The sequence below is a fragment of the Styela clava genome, chromosome 8 (assembly GCF_964204865.1).
Source record: "Styela clava chromosome 8, kaStyClav1.hap1.2, whole genome shotgun sequence".
Taxonomy (NCBI): Eukaryota; Metazoa; Chordata; class Ascidiacea; order Stolidobranchia; family Styelidae; genus Styela; species Styela clava.
The window spans coordinates 10,440,813-10,457,088 of NC_135257.1; the positions used below are offsets into that span (position 1 = coordinate 10,440,813).

Here is a 16,276-nt window from a genome sequence, read left to right on the forward strand (position 1 = left end):
ATAATTCCTCAAATTATTACACAATTTATTATAAATCGTAACACGCAAGAATTGGCCCCGAAAACACATTTATCGTCTAACAAAAGGTATATATAAAAGTCTGTAAAATCTGTATTGATAACCATTGGTGGTGTAACCATTTCTGGTTCACTGAACAACCGAACTTCAACAATAAACAATGTGTATATACAGACGTTGTATAATATTTTTATCCTACACCAGGATTTCGTTTTGTCGAATGACAGAAGCGTGAGCCGGACCTGAAAACCTCAATAACATTTCGTACGACACTGTAGCAAGACCTCTATGCCCATTTGCTAAACGTCTGACAAATGCTGAAACAGTGGTTCCCAACAATTTCGATAAATTATGGATTAAAATACGTATAATAATACTACATACATCATATTTGTGGAACTTAACCAAATGCGAAGTGATATTCCCCCTGAAATTATCAAAATACCTTCCTTCCCGATTGAGAAACTTTGTGTTATATGGGCCTTCTTTTCCTTCGCTCGCCAGCCAAACTGATTATTTGATTGACACTCCCGACATTGAATTTCGGGTCTTTCATTAGGATGTGCATTAGTACACAGCCAATGCGCGAACATGTCAGAATTATAACGTATTCAAACTGTTTCCTGCGTCTGAAGAATCAGACTACGGCCCTTGAAAAAGAAATATGCGACCGTGCTTGTCTGTGTGTTTGGATGCAAAATAAGCATAAGGCGAGAATAGCGACGACGCAAAGACGAAAAAATAACAAACGATTAGATAATTACTCTGGATGTGGTTGGCCTACCTGCCTATGCTCAAAAGTCTTTGTAACATCACCTTTTTCATGTAAGATCAGGATGTCACAAAGGTAGAGTAGTATTTTATAAAAAGCCCTTGTCACTGATGCTAAAATGTGGAAATTGAGAAATTAGCCGTGCTGTGTTTCAAAATTAGTAAATATCTAGTTCGTATTAGGAATAATTTGAATTTCCACCGCAATCTGTATTCCTTACCCTATAACCCCGACTGTATTATTACTAATTTTTTTATTTTGATCAGCATTTTTCTTTTTTATTTGCTAATGGAAAAAAGATTGCCGATATCATAATCATTAAAACTTATAAACATTACTCCGCGCGGAAAGAATATTGGTATATTTTGTACAAAGTCCCTGTCAGTAATGCAAATATGTTGCAAAAAGATTTGAGAAAAGCACTCCCTCCACGTTTTAAAATAACAAATTAGTAATTATACAGTTAGGGTTTAGGTTAGGAATGATTTGATAATTATTTGGGATTGGCAAACTTTTTACAGGACATTCATGCTTAATTATTTTATTCAGTTTTTGATCAGTCCTGGTTTTTTCAACCAATTCATGTGCTTTTGGTGGGGAAATAGAAACAATTGTCAGAATATAAAAATCATCATAATCATGCATAATATCAACAGGTTTATCATTTGAAACATATGCTCGTGACAATGTATCAGCAATATACATTTCAGTACATTTTTTATAAAAGATTTTATAATCATACTTTTATAAACGTAACATCATTGCGTGAGAAGTAAGCAGGGTCGGATTTAGACGCTCAGAGGCAATTATATGCCTAATAGACTCGACATGCGTGCAATGTCTGGCTTATCAGATAGCTTTGGAACTGTTCATCTATTCGTAAATAGACACGATTGCAATACGGAAAACCATTTATGCAGTACAGTGTCTTTGTCAGATCATAAATAGGCAGCAAACAACAAGCAAATATTCTTTGATACATTGGTCGCCCCGAGAAGTATCATTTTTATTTGCTACATTGGTGACCAGGCAGACGGGTTGGACTGCACCTTCCGAAAAGGAGTCAGATTACCAACCCTTGGCGAAGGGTGACCGTGATCCCAAGAACATCAAGTGCACAAACTGAGGATAAACAGATCGAGGAATAACCAGAAACAACAACTCGATACCAATCTAAATCAGACCAAATAACGAACCGAAAGAAAACCGAAAAAGCAACGAAAAATAAAAGGGACTGTTATATGGAAAAATATGTGTGAAACAATTAGACTATATGACCTGTTTAATGCGGAGAAAAAATATTCAGACGACAAAAACAAATAAATAAAAAGTATGAAACGCGAAGAAGTTTAATAAAAACGCCCGCTAATTTAGAAATGGCGCAATTATTGCACTATATATTCCAATTTTTACTTTCAATTTGTGGTGTAGCAAAAGTTTTATTTAACAAATATTTCTCAGGTAAATCGTCGATTATGACCGATTAATTTGTTACATAGTTTGTTCACGACTATTTCGACTCAAAGTAAGGGAGTATCGATCCAGTTCCTTGGTCATGCGTCCAATAATAAATTAAAACGATTCGCTATATACGAATGTATATTTGCTATTCGGTATTCGTTGAAACTATTCAATTAAGTTATTCGAGTGCCCATGGAAGGTTTTATAGCTATCGTTTAATAAGTTTTAGGTGCAAGTCTTTGAGATATATCACAATGAAAAGCGAATTTTTGAATTGCGCATGGAGCATAAACGATCACGACCTCATTATGAGCGCAACCGTTCTGGACAGTGCAATAGTCTCTCGACCCATCGTCATAACTTCTGGGGAAGGTTGCCAGATATGATCTTTTTCCCGGGGGTAGGTTTAAAAGATCGTTTCCATATTGTTGATATTCGAAAGAAGACTACAATATAGTGAAACATCGCATTAAATGCAGTGAAGTAAAAAATGCAGTCGATTTCATCTATTCCTATGTGTAAAATAATACTTTGGTGCCTCGCATACTATAGATCAGGGGTCACCAAACTACGGCCCGCGGGCCGGATCCGGCCCGCGGCGTCATTTTATCCGGCCCGCGGCGTCATTTTATCCGATCCGCAATAACACGCAAAAATGGCTAAATTTTTTTCCAAGAGAGATTTTCACGAGCATCGTCTTTCTTGTTTATTTCGTAACATTGGACAATCAGCAAGATGCAAAAGAGTGACGTAATAATAGGCCTTACCGCATCCGCTCGGACACAAAATAGGCTAAAATTCTCTACCAGTACGTAACGTTTTCTGTGATACACTTGTACACTCGTGGCGCGTGCTTCCGACGAAACTGTTTGTTTTTTGTGCTAAAATAAACGTCGATTGTGCATTTTGTGCTAACAGTACTGTAATCTCTCGCGTACGGCTCCAATTTCAAAAGCTACACTAACTTTTGTACTGCTTAAATGCGGATATTCATGTATAGGTATGTTACAAAAAAATTGAAGTTCATCCGATTTAAATAAAAACTGCGCCAAGTAAAACAATACCAAGTTTATAATAAACGGTCAAGAAATAACGGAGATATCGGAATTTTAGTACCGCCCGACAGGCCAATTTCTTCCATAATGATTGTATTACTTTTTTGATAAGAACTGAACTAAATATGGAAAAAGAACACATATCAATCACTAATCTTTCGATGTGCGTCACGTCACATCTATGGTATATTGAGACTATTTCAGGATTTTATTCTGGCAACGGTCATTGACACCGCCGAAAGATCGTCCCAAATAAACGCTGGAGTTGTGCATGATAGTTTGACAGTGGTTCATTGTGGGTAATAATTAACGATGTTCTGATTGTACAAACTTCATAAAAATTGTATCAAGTTAGGAAAGAAATACACACATCCACATAAATTTTATTGGTGTCCATAGACAATATCATTAATTTGCACTACGTATAACTGGAGCGTAATTTTTAAAAGCGTCGAATGTTCGGAAATTTATGCGCTAATGAAAAAAATCAAATACCAGATAATAGTTGTTTATTCTATCTAAATTATGTCAAAATTTCATAGAATTCCAAGCTACAGTAGGCAGTCGTTTTTATGAGCGGTATTTCAACACGGCGTAATGGTACTTAGCAGACGTGATGCGTACATTTTTTGCCGCGGATTTTGTAACATTTCTAATTCATGACAGCAACGTTTTTATAACAGCTAAACTCAGGATAGTTGTCTAGATATAGAAATCTTGTTCATTTTTTTTCCTAGGATGTTCTCGATCTATATTCTGCGATATTCCCAACATTTGTGAATTTATTGTATTGCATTGACAAAAATATTCATCCGGCCCGTTTCAACACAATTTGAGTCATACCCGGCCCGCGGTCAAAAAAGTTTGGTGACCCCTGCTATAGATGCAAAACAACCTCAGGCTTTTTTAATATATGATCTATCCACAGTTCCTTTTCTCTGCTTTTCTGTTAATATATCCACACTGACTGCGAGAATTGAAATGATTATATTGAGGGGTTCAAAATTTTTTAACATGTCGTTTATTCACGGCCATGAATATATCAATCAGTCAATAATTGCATATCTATTCTAGTCATAAACTACTGTAAAAGGCTGGTAGTAATTTGAGTCAGACGAAACGTTACAGAATTATGAAAAGTGTTTATTTAACTTCAATATTTTTTATTTCCGGTCCCTAGTGGATTTTATCTAATACTGTCAGTCCACCGATGCAGAATGATTGGGAACTACTACCCTATACACACCTTGTCTAACTTGCTTCCTACGACAATATCATCGGCATCTCAGATGCTGTATATTGTAACAGTGATTAGTTACCAAACGCGTATTCGCACGACAGATGATATTATGTGGACTTCGCACCGGATTTGGACACATGTATCAACGTTTCTGTTTAACAGTTATGACGACTGTGTCAAGCATATAAATGTTGTGATTCTATGTATATTCTAGTCAGAAACTACTGTAAAAGGCTGGTAGTAATTTGAGTCAGACGAAACGTTACAGAATTATGAAAAGTGTTTATTTCACTTCAATATTTTTTATTTCTGGTCCGTAGTGGATTTTATCTAATACTGTCAGTCCACCGATGCAGAATGATTGGGAACTACTACCCTATACACTCCTTGTCTAACTTGCTTCCTACGACAATATCATCGGCATCTCAGATGCTGTATATTGTAACAGTGATTAGTTACCAAACGCGTATTCGCACGACAGATGAGATTATGTGGACTTCGCACCGGATTTGGATACATGTATCAACGTTTTTGTTTAAAAATTATGAAGACTGTGTCAAGCATATAAATGTTGTGATTTGATTCTTTTATTGTTCAATTTGACCTATATATAGTCTTAAATATGACACGAAAACAATCTTCAATTTTTCGGTTAAAATAAATCGTAACCGTTAACCATCTAAAATCGGTTACCCGATTAACCATTCCCAGCCCTAATAATTACCTCTACTTTTGAATATTTCAGCCTGCTTCCAGGGCAGAAAACACTAGCACGCGGACAAGTCACATAACTTGAGACAGAATAAGGCGTTTTCACACCTTCTATACAAACAAGGCACGTTAAACATTACCTACCCAATTTATTCTGCTTGTAAGATGCTTAAACCCAAAATCTTCCACCTGCGAAACCAACATGGCCAGGTCTGAGGGTTTCACCACTGGGCCATATTGAGACAACCCGAAGGTAGGACGTGTAAAGATATTTGTCACAACTATTGAAGTTCTCAGAAGATCATTTCTCGGAGTTGCTTTTATTTGCCTCAGAATACACACGAAACAGAAAACCCAGACCATCGTCTATATTCGTTTGGATTTATAGCTGAACTCAATTTCTAAATAGCAAACGAATAGTCTTAACGGCAAATTAAGTATGAGAAAATTAATACTAATACCTTTATTTTTTCATAAAGGAAATCACTAGAATAAGATAATCGATTTCATATCAATTTACAGATAGCTTGAATAATTGTACTTAGTTAGCATAACTCTGCAATACTGATATTAGGGATATATATAATAGGCAAATAAAATACATACAAGAAACAACAACAAAAAACTTGAATCCCAACTAAAATTGAAACGACAATAAATACGAAATTACTATAAAAAATACACAGCAAATTCTACACATTTAAAGATGTAGTTAGGACTGGGAATATAAAGAAACTACGGAGGAAATATATTGAATTCCATTTTTTAAAAGGATATGCAATAAAAACGTTCATTCTAAAATTGTTCTTCGCTGTTCTTTATTTCGATATTGGCCAATCAACCAATATCTATCTGATTGTGCAGTTAATATCCATCAGGGTATCCACCTTTTCTACAATCACATTTTGCGGCGATTTTGTTTCCCGGGATTCTTGAAATAGCTTGCACGGTTGATAGATAACCACTTACCATTTCAATTTTATGCCCAAGATTTTTCAAACCCTGGATAGTTTCCTTAAAAATATACGAACAAAGTAAACAACGGATAGAAACATGAGTGTACATCATTCAACATAATCAGCTGAGATCTAATCGATTAAATTGTTGTGAGGTTACACATAGAGAACATGAGCTCAATTCATTATATCTGTCTGTTGATTTTTATTTTATTTACCGCGAGTAGATATTCGATAATTTGCATTTTTAAAAGTTCTGTGCTCAATCCATCAATTTGGCATTCACAAACTGTTTCCTTTATACCTAAAGACAATTACTTAAAACCAAGAATTAGTCATACTGTCGAACTTAGGTATTTGCTTAGACCAGGGTGAGCAAATTACGGCCCGCAGGTCTGATCCGGCCCACCGAATTGTTTTTCATCCGGCCTACTTGTGCCTGTTGACGACTATAGTTTTTTGGAATATAAATTTCCGATTAACATAACGAATCGTCGGCAAAAATAGATATCGTAATTTCCCACATATTATGCACACCTGAATATAATGTGCAAAACGAGCCACATATACCTCACCCATCCTAATTATTATTCTGAAGTACGAAGATTAGAAAAAGCCAAAACCGATCTTTTCTAACGGATTCAAACTTACAGGCGGTCTAATGCATCAGCACAGGCAGCTTCGAGTTTGAAGCTTTTGGACGCATGCAGTAGGCTTCATCAGTCCCAATAATTGTGGCACTTGATACCATACCTAGCTGTTTGTTGTACAGTATCTGTTACGCTTGTTATTTGTAAATAAACTGTTTTCATTCATGTTAAGTTTTGAGCCTCCGGCCCACTAACCAAGTCTTAGACCTCAAAAATCATGATTTCGAATGGTTTTTATTTGCCGATGTTGCAAATTTACTCGAGCTTTAAGCTTTTTCATTGGAAGGATTTTTATGAAACTAAATGGTGTCGAACCCTCTGGAGAAATATTACCTCGTCCATCCCTTTTTCAATTTCAAGTGTGTTTGGATCCCATATGTGATGAATTCTTCTTGATTTCACAGATTCATTGATATTCATACCAAACCATAGATGATACATAATTGTCTAAATATTTGTCTTTTGTAAAACAGTCTCCAATGGGATTTTTTGGGGAATACCACATTTACAGTATATTTCGAGTCAGCTATTATTATTAATTTATTATTAGGTGGTTAATAAAATTTCATTTGTGCGATTTATATTTTGACATTCTAAACAATCTAAAATGAGAAATACACCGACCTTGGTGGTGGGCTTTTATTTTAATACATTGTCAAATCAGGAATTGCTTAGACTGAGCTCGCTGACGTGTTACAATGGGCAAAACAAACGAACATTCATATCTGAATTTGTGATGAATTTATTTCACCATTGCCGTACGTAGTAGACACTGAACGATATGTTTATAGAAATTTGATTTGAAGGCTACTTACCAATGCCGTTGAGTTTATAATGCGAGCGCTTCCTGCACCTCCAAGTATCATTTTTACTGTTGCAGCAGTTGAGGAATTGTTCAGTATGATGGTTGGACAAGTAGAAGACAATGCCCGTCTGCCAGGCCCAATTTGATTCTTGGAATATGTTAAACTGTCTGTAAAACACAGGAAGACTTTGAAATTTTCTGATACTCATTTTTGGAAGGTAATATATATTTTTCTTAATAACTTTTTTATATTTTAAACATGGAGCAGGGAGTACAAAGCATGAAGTAAACATGAAGTACAAAGAATATATATTGTATATTAGTACCATGAAGGGTAACTTGAAATAGGTTTATAACATATATACATAAAAACTATTAACCTACTCACGAATTGCACTTGATATGCCTACTTTAACCACTTGCCACACAATATATATTCTAAAGCTAGAACGGCGGGATAAATGTTAAAAGAGGAATAAATATTTGACTCTCAGTAGCCTAAGCAATAATATCGGGACTGTTTAGGACGTGCATATAAATCTTGAGATTGAATGAGCCACGTTTATACTAGTTTCTGGGTTTATTAATGATATCTACGTCTACACAAACCATGATACACTTATCATACGAACCTTCACTTTTTTCTAGAAAAAAGAATCCGTTTATTTGATCGTTGAATATGATGCCTGTGCGTTCCCCAACAACGTTGCTTCCAAATCTAAAGTCATCATAATCGAATTATGTGGCATCCGTATTACATAAAGTATTTTAAATATCTTTCGCCTTCATTATGTTAAATCATATAAATATCGTTACATTTTTATTAATAAAGTATTCATAATACTATATGGATCAATTAGCATTAGCATCTGTGAATTCGCGCATATTGATGCAGCAATATTCTAATATTCTAAAACTCATTTTCTCATATTCTAAAACAGCCAAAAAACGTCTGATAAACTAATTTTAGTTCTTTTTGAAAATTAGAAAAATTGGATATATATATATGGTTCCAAATCTATTTAAAACAGTAACGATGCGTCGACATATAAAGCTTCAAACTCCATTTCAGGTGCGAAGCGACTATAGACACGGAAAATAGGAAACCTGGATTTCGAAATTTGCGTGCCGAACCTGATAACACTGCAAGGGAAGTGACTTCCGCAACGACGTTGATCCTTGTCATGTGCAATATATGAGTTAGTCTAGGCATACAGGAATGTTATACGAATCGGCATTGATTCACCAAAAAAAATGTCATCGAAATATTATTCCCCAGGTAGTGTCAGCAATCGGTGGTGAATTCACAGATAATGTCGACAAAACTGGAGTTCGAATCTTCATTATTACTTATTTTCATATGAAAACTGAACCGCGTTACTAGAATTTACGAAAAATGTACAATTTTGACCACATCAGTTGAAAATCTCTGTAACCAGGGCCGAAATTGGGTAACACATTACAGTTTTGCCAAGGAGGATGGAGGCTCTCCCAACCTGAGTTGAAGAATATATACCGCCAATAAGGTGCAAATTATATCGGCTATATATTTTCCATCAAATTTACCACCCTGAAATAACATAAATTTAATGATTTTGACTCTAACTTACGGGTGGTTGATTGTACTGGTAATTGCCACTGCGCTACCGTCTGGACCAATAACACCAACATGTGCAGTTCCCGGATCATTAGGAACTTGTGCCATTTTTTCTCCATAATGTTCTGAGGAATAGGTCCGACAATCATCTATTTTTCTTTTGATTTCTTCCGCATGTTTTTCACAAGTCATTTGATTTACAAGCTGCGTTCAATACGAAAAATAATTTTTTGTATCAGAAAGGAAAAGTCTAATATTTGAATTAAATGCAAATAAGTTCGAATAAATAAGACGACCAGCAATCATACTCTCTATCAAATCTGAGGGATATAGATTGGATCAGTAACGGCACAACGTAGAGCATGCAGACCTACAAAGTTGACGGACAAACTTGATTCAATCGTTTGGTGATACGCAAGGGTGGGCAAGGTTTTTGGACCAGGGGCCAGTAATTCCGCCCACCTAAACTGGCGGCCGCAGTATGTTCCCCAGCTTTTCTCTTTAATGGGGGGGGGGGTTCAAAATTTAGGGGGTGGTAAATAATTTGCTATTAGAGATAAAACTAGGCTATTTGTATTCTTAAAAAAATGTTATGTATTTAAGAAACGATGTGCATGGGGGCCCCCCAAGTTGATTGACGGCGAGCCAAAATCCAGAGCAGAATGAAATTATAGGGCCAGAAAAGGGGAGCGAGGAAAAGTGCGGGACGACACGGCTGGGGTTCAGGGCGCGCTTAAGCGGCCTGAAAAAATTTTGAGAAATAGGCACCAAAATAGGTTCTAAGCTTGATTTTAGATACACCTAGCATCGCAGTTTGTTATGTAATAAAATCAATAATTATAATATTCAGCTGATAGAATTCTCGGGGAATAGATAACAAGCACGGCTTTCAACCGTAAATATATACTACTACGTTTCAACAAGTAATTTGCAACTGATAGTGACTAATGAAGTTACTTGCTCATCTGACATTGTATGAATGGCTACTTATGGCTTGTTTTGTTACACATTTCTAATTTTTTTGAACATGTTTGTTTGACTTTTGTATGAATTAAATTTTGAAATACGCTCGTCAACTGATCATAATGTTGTATTCCTTCAGAACTGAAATATTTTGTAAGGAGACAAATCGCTGAAGTTTGATTCTTTTCAATAAAGAAATAAAAACGCTGTCATTCATCTAAAAAACGTCTGTTTTCAGTTCCTAGTTTTCGTTTTGTGACATCTTTAAGCCTTCTTAATATATGGCTGATATCTAAAATACTGCAGTGTGTAATCATAATACCCATACCTATACATAAGATATCGGAATAATTCAATTGTTACGAAATAAACGTGCTTAAACTGTAATAATGATGTAACAATAGACGGTATCTAAAACTCAAAAGGTACCACATGAAGGGTTAAACTATTTCACTCAAGTTCGGCGGGCCATTTTAAATCATCACGCGGGCCGTAATTAGCCCGCAGACTTAGAACCCCTCAGTGTGGAATCGCACCTCAAAATTAGGGGGGGGGTGTTTGAAATTTTAGGGGGGGTGTTCACCCCCTATAGGGGGGGTGTAGGGAAATCACTTGGCGGGCCATGTAAGTGTGGCGCAAAAAGTTACATTTTATGAACTACATTTCGTCACGCTAATAACCGAATTGCGTAAGTCATTTCTGGCAGTTTTGAATTTTTTATGAAATAGGTATTTATGTAATGCTGCGCACCTGTCTGTTAACTCAGATTGTATTTTAAGAATTCCGAAACCCATAAAAGTGGAGATTTAGTATGACATGCACATTTGTGCAATTGTTTCATCAAAATGAATTATCATTGTTACCGCAGGACTATTGTGACGTCACAAAGGCAAAATAACCTCGGCAAAATATTTTCGAGTTTTTGCATCTCGGATTCTAGCTTAGCGCGTCTTAATTTGAATTTTTACTACAGTATAGGAAGACGTGTACTTGTTATTTTCACTGTCCGAGTCCAATTCACCTTGATTGGCTTTTATATTGGGTGCATTGCTGTTTCATTCTTTATATTTAATCTTAGTCTTATTTCGGTGGGTGTGCAGAACGTGTTATATTGATGAAATACACATTTTTAAACATAAAAAATATTGTAATTGAAACTGATTAGCTATTTTGGGGATTAGACATTGTAGATACTGAGAATTACATTCGTTTTTGTAATGTTTGGTTTTCAGGACAGGTGCATATAGTAAAGTTGCAAAATTGCGTTTTCAGGACTGGTGCATATAGTAAAGTTGCAAAATTGCGTATGTCCCCAAGTCATAGACACATTTCTGCCTTAGTCACAGTGCGCCATTATGACGTCACTTAACTGCGTCATAGAAATTAACGTAAATCCGGCTACGATCGAAAAATTGAACCATGGCAAATTATTGACTCTCAAAGGCATAACAATATCATTAGGAAGTTTTTTACGTTTTTCTTAAAACTGCTAAAAATGACTTACGCAATTCGGTTGTTAGCGTGACGTTTTACAGTGTTACAAAAGCAAACTTGGAAAACAATAAGCCTCGTGCCAAAACTAAATTTGATCTAGATCTCAACAAATTCCTCGAGTTATTTTTTAGGTAAAACATCAAAATTTGGTTTTAGTTTAGTTGTGGCAGCATCAGGCGGGCCAGATTGAATAAACCAACGAGCCGGGTTGGCCCGCGGTTTGTAGTCTGCCCGTGTCGGGGTTATAGTTTTGAACATAAAAAATATGGACAAAAATGTGGACCTATAATTCATTGATTGCCTATAAATATCAGAAGTCGTTTCATTTCGTTTAGTGAAAAAAAGTCTAATAACCTTTATAGTGTAGTATAGTAAGAAATATTTTTATAAACATCTTTACCTCATCAACCTCATCTGAAAAATATGGATCTTCAATGTGTGTACGTTTGTAAAAAGCAAATTTAATTGCTTCCACAATTCTATGGTACGTTAATACTCTGTTTTTCTTCCAGTCTTCTTCAGTAAAATGATAACCTTTTAACATGATTATTTTTATAATATCGAAATCATAAATCATTACAAACAGATTAGGAGGAATTAATTGATGCATTTAGTTACAAATGCATTAATGTTATGGCTATTCTGAAAACTCGTTTAATTCAAATTGAAATATAGAAATGATTGCATAGTATGGTGATCAAATTCAACAACGGTTAATTACTTATCTGCGTGTTTTTTTTTTTTCAAAGAAAAATAATCTGCTTTGAGTTGGAATTAAACATCTTTTTCCTTCGCAAATATTCCTAATAAAATAAACATGGCAAGCCCCAACGAAAAAAAACGCTGAAAAGCAATAGCGTTAAAATGTGAATACCATTTAAAATGTTCAGTATGTAAGCCAGTACTGGTCCACCACTTGGTGCTCCTGATGTTATTAATGTGTGATCATCATTGAGTGTCATTTTTACAGATTCCTCAATTCTGACTCTGTTATTTAAAAAATGATATATTTGGTATAATTACAAAAAGATTAAAGAACTATGTCAGCCATCTAGAATACATGTTTGAACTTTTTCTCATGGTACAGCATGATATAAAAAAAGAATGCGGCGTTAAAATCCTATACGAAATCACGATAGTTTATTAATGAGTGAAAATCCATGGTAATCAGAACAGTTCTGGTGAGTTATGTCACTCTGTGAATCAAACTAATGGTCAGATGACTTTAATATAAAGTGTTTGAATTGTGTTAGTATTACTTTTTCTACACTCACTTATATTGAGCAAAATCGTCATGCGATATAGACGACGGGAAGCCGAATCCGTCATGTATATCTTTCAATATATCATTTGTCATGGATCCATTATAAAATTCATCAGCCCCGTGTTTGACTATATGTCGGAGAGTTTTTGCGTATTCCGGACGCACTATAATATCTCCGGCCTTTTTGAAAGATCCATCTGCACGCGTTACGAGACTCCTGGGAAACAACGAATAATAGAATACCTAATTCTAAACCACGTCCATATACCACGTCATATTCAAAGGTTTTGATAATTTTTGCTCACACGTCTCACACATTATATGAATTTTCAGAACTTCTATTAGCAAACATATGCATAAAACGGCTTGCCTCAATCGTTTGTTTTCTTTCAGTTTTGGTACTGTAACTCTGATCCACGTCTCACATCCTGCGGTTATTTTGAAGCCATTTTCAGCAAGTTCTATTGCTGGCTCAAATATACGCGACCATGGCAGCTTTCCAAATTTTTTATGAGCTTCCCAATATCCCTTAAGTTCTCCTGGCACACATATAGATGATCTGCCTGAAATTCAAAAATTGTGGAATAAAAATATGATACAAAATAACAACATTTAAAACTGGCGTTGCAGACTCAAGTGACTACAGCGACCCATCGGATGACGTGGGTATATAATAAGAGTAACGGTGTCGTATAAGGGAGGGAAATCTTGGAAGTCTATGCGGTAATTACAACACCTAATCAAAAAAGCTATTTTGATACCTAATATTTAAAATAGTTGAACAATTTCCTCATTTATATGTATGTAATCTTATGTCTCGTTCGATTCTACGCCAGAAATATAAGTGTTCAAATTTGATTTTAAAATAACAATAATATCAGCAATATCCAGAGATATATGTGGTACCGCTGGCTTAGTCTGCTCATATAAAAATTTTCAATAAATTGAGGCGGATGAGAAAGCACTAAATTTGTGATAACAACAACAACTGAAAGATTGAAGAGTAATAAATATAAAAACACTGTGATTCAAGCACCATAAGTCATAGCATATTCATTTCCCGTGTAGAAGTCACCATCAACTGCATGGGAAGCTTGCGCTTTTGCATCAACGAAATAATCTTCCATTGTTTCAGCATTATAATAGATCATATAAAATCCGCCACCCAGACCTGCACTAAAAATTAAAAATATAATTTACATGTCCGGCCGCATGAAATAATATGAAATCGAAAAAACTCGAAAATATGCAACCTCTAACTATGGGCGACGAGTGAATTGAGCAACGTGGGATTTACCTATATTTAATTCACGGCTACGGGTTCACTGCCACAACTTATCATTTTTATTTTGGGTTGGCTGTTGCAATCAGAAGTCACTTTCAAATCTTTTCAGTTCCGTTCACCGGATATGTCGATTTTTGCTAACTTACAAACTACTACTTTACCCTGCAACACAGAACACTTATGTTATGTTACCCGTTTTTCTGCGGCCACTCGATCTTAACAACTAGAATATTGAAGGAGAAATGCCTAAATAGGAGTTAAACGGAGTATAATGCCTGAAACGATAATGTTCGACGATCTGTGGTTTACTAAAAGTTGGGCTGTCATCTCATAACGTGCGGACAAAGAAATCGGTCCGGATGTGAGCCGTTATTGCTGTCACATCGAATACACTGTGTTGCGGCGTTGCAAATTGAGCACGACGTTGCAATGAAAACACGTCTACAAAATCAATCTTCTCACATACAAAAAAGCCTAACACCTACCTTTGAAACGATACAACACCCAATGTTAACATGGATGCAATGGCGGCATCGACAACTGATCCTCCTTCTGTAAGAATATTCTTTCCCACGGTACATGTGACTTCATTATTACAAACTACTGCAGCAGATTTAAATTCTTTATACGACTGTTCGCTGTTATATCCTTCGCTAGAATACTTGAAATCCATGTTTTTGTAGGCAATATTAGTTATCTGGATAATATAGAAAAAGGTTAAGGTTTTTGACAAATTTCAAATTGGCTTCTTCTAATTTGAAAAAGGCCGTTATGAAACATTTCGACGTGAATTATTAAATTACCCGTTAGTAATAAGCGCGACAGCTCAAAACAACTTATCGATTGATCAGTTCCGGATATTGAGCCATTCATCTGGCAGAACCGTACGGGTACGAATATTGTTTATTATTAACTCTATAAGGTCAAATGAAAACTCATAAAATTTAAGATATAAAATATGGAGAAGGATCACCACGGATTTATATAAAAGTTGCCTTTGGGTATTTACTTATATTGAAGAATAAAATATAAATATTATGCTCAGCACGAGTGTAAACTTGGAAAGTGAAACTCCAATTCACTCAACGATGTTGTTGCCCTATAAACAAGAAAGAGTCGAAATAGGTAACTGTATTTAGTTCGTTACAGGTATGGAATAACCTCCGACTTTGACGTAACACGAGTTCGCAAAATCAAAACGGAAGTCATAAAAACGTGTGGACATAATAAAAATAAAACAGCGGAAATTTGCACGAAATATCAGACCTCAGAGGAAACAAGTCACAAATCAAAGTAAGAGCATTCTAGCGTCAGCAACAATCTTTAAAAACTGAAAGCAAATGATCCACCAATGAGAGAGAGAAGCGATTTTTCCATAACAACAACAAGAAAAGACTGACTATAACAACTAGATCAACAACATAATAACAAAACTTTCAATATGTATACGGTACGTGTAAGAAAATAACAATAACATGTAATTCATATTAACAAACAGTGATAGCCAATTCTAACTAGGAGCTAAGATAAATTAATACGACTGATCAAGCCACCCTAAAGATAAACTAAATCTAAAGCACAATCGCAATATTAATAAAACAATTTCGCAATCCCTCAGTATAATGCAGGCCAGAGTATCAAAACGTATCTGGCTATATTCTTATTTTAATCCCACGGAAGAGCTTTTACTCGCTTTGTCTTTAGGCTAAACTTTTCTAACGTCGATGTTTCCACTGTTTGTTAATTGAAGGCTCTCAGCAGGTGCTTTTGTTATATGTTACGAAGAAATCTGTAATTCAGTTTTTGATAATAAACCTTTTCCAGCGGTCATTGTAAATTCACTTCAAGTCAGCTGTTAAACTGAATTTTGTTAATGTCTAATGTCTGCCGCGAGGAGTCGTAACTTGAAGTAGGGAGCCTCGTCGCCATCAAGTCGAGTATTTTAATAAAGACACTTTGATCGATTTGAAATTTAATCCTAAAGAATTTGTTGGGAATTCTTCCG

The 16,276-nt window shown here is 35.5% G+C and overlaps 1 protein-coding gene across 1 annotated transcript; it reads right to left on the minus strand.

The window, feature by feature from the left end:
• Positions 1-5,431: 5,431 nt before the first annotated feature.
• LOC120346402 (glutathione hydrolase 1 proenzyme-like) lies at positions 5,432-14,965 on the minus strand. Its single transcript, XM_039416130.2, has 11 exons — positions 14,757-14,965; positions 14,023-14,162; positions 13,357-13,549; positions 12,997-13,203; positions 12,597-12,709; positions 12,123-12,256; positions 9,279-9,469; positions 8,301-8,386; positions 7,679-7,836; positions 7,197-7,310; positions 5,432-6,271 (listed from the first exon to the last, which is right to left on the minus strand). Exons 1-11 carry the CDS (start codon positions 14,942-14,944, stop codon positions 6,122-6,124), a joined length of 1,674 nt encoding a protein of 557 aa, XP_039272064.2. The 5' UTR covers positions 14,945-14,965; the 3' UTR covers positions 5,432-6,121.
• Positions 14,966-16,276: the final 1,311 nt, after the last annotated feature.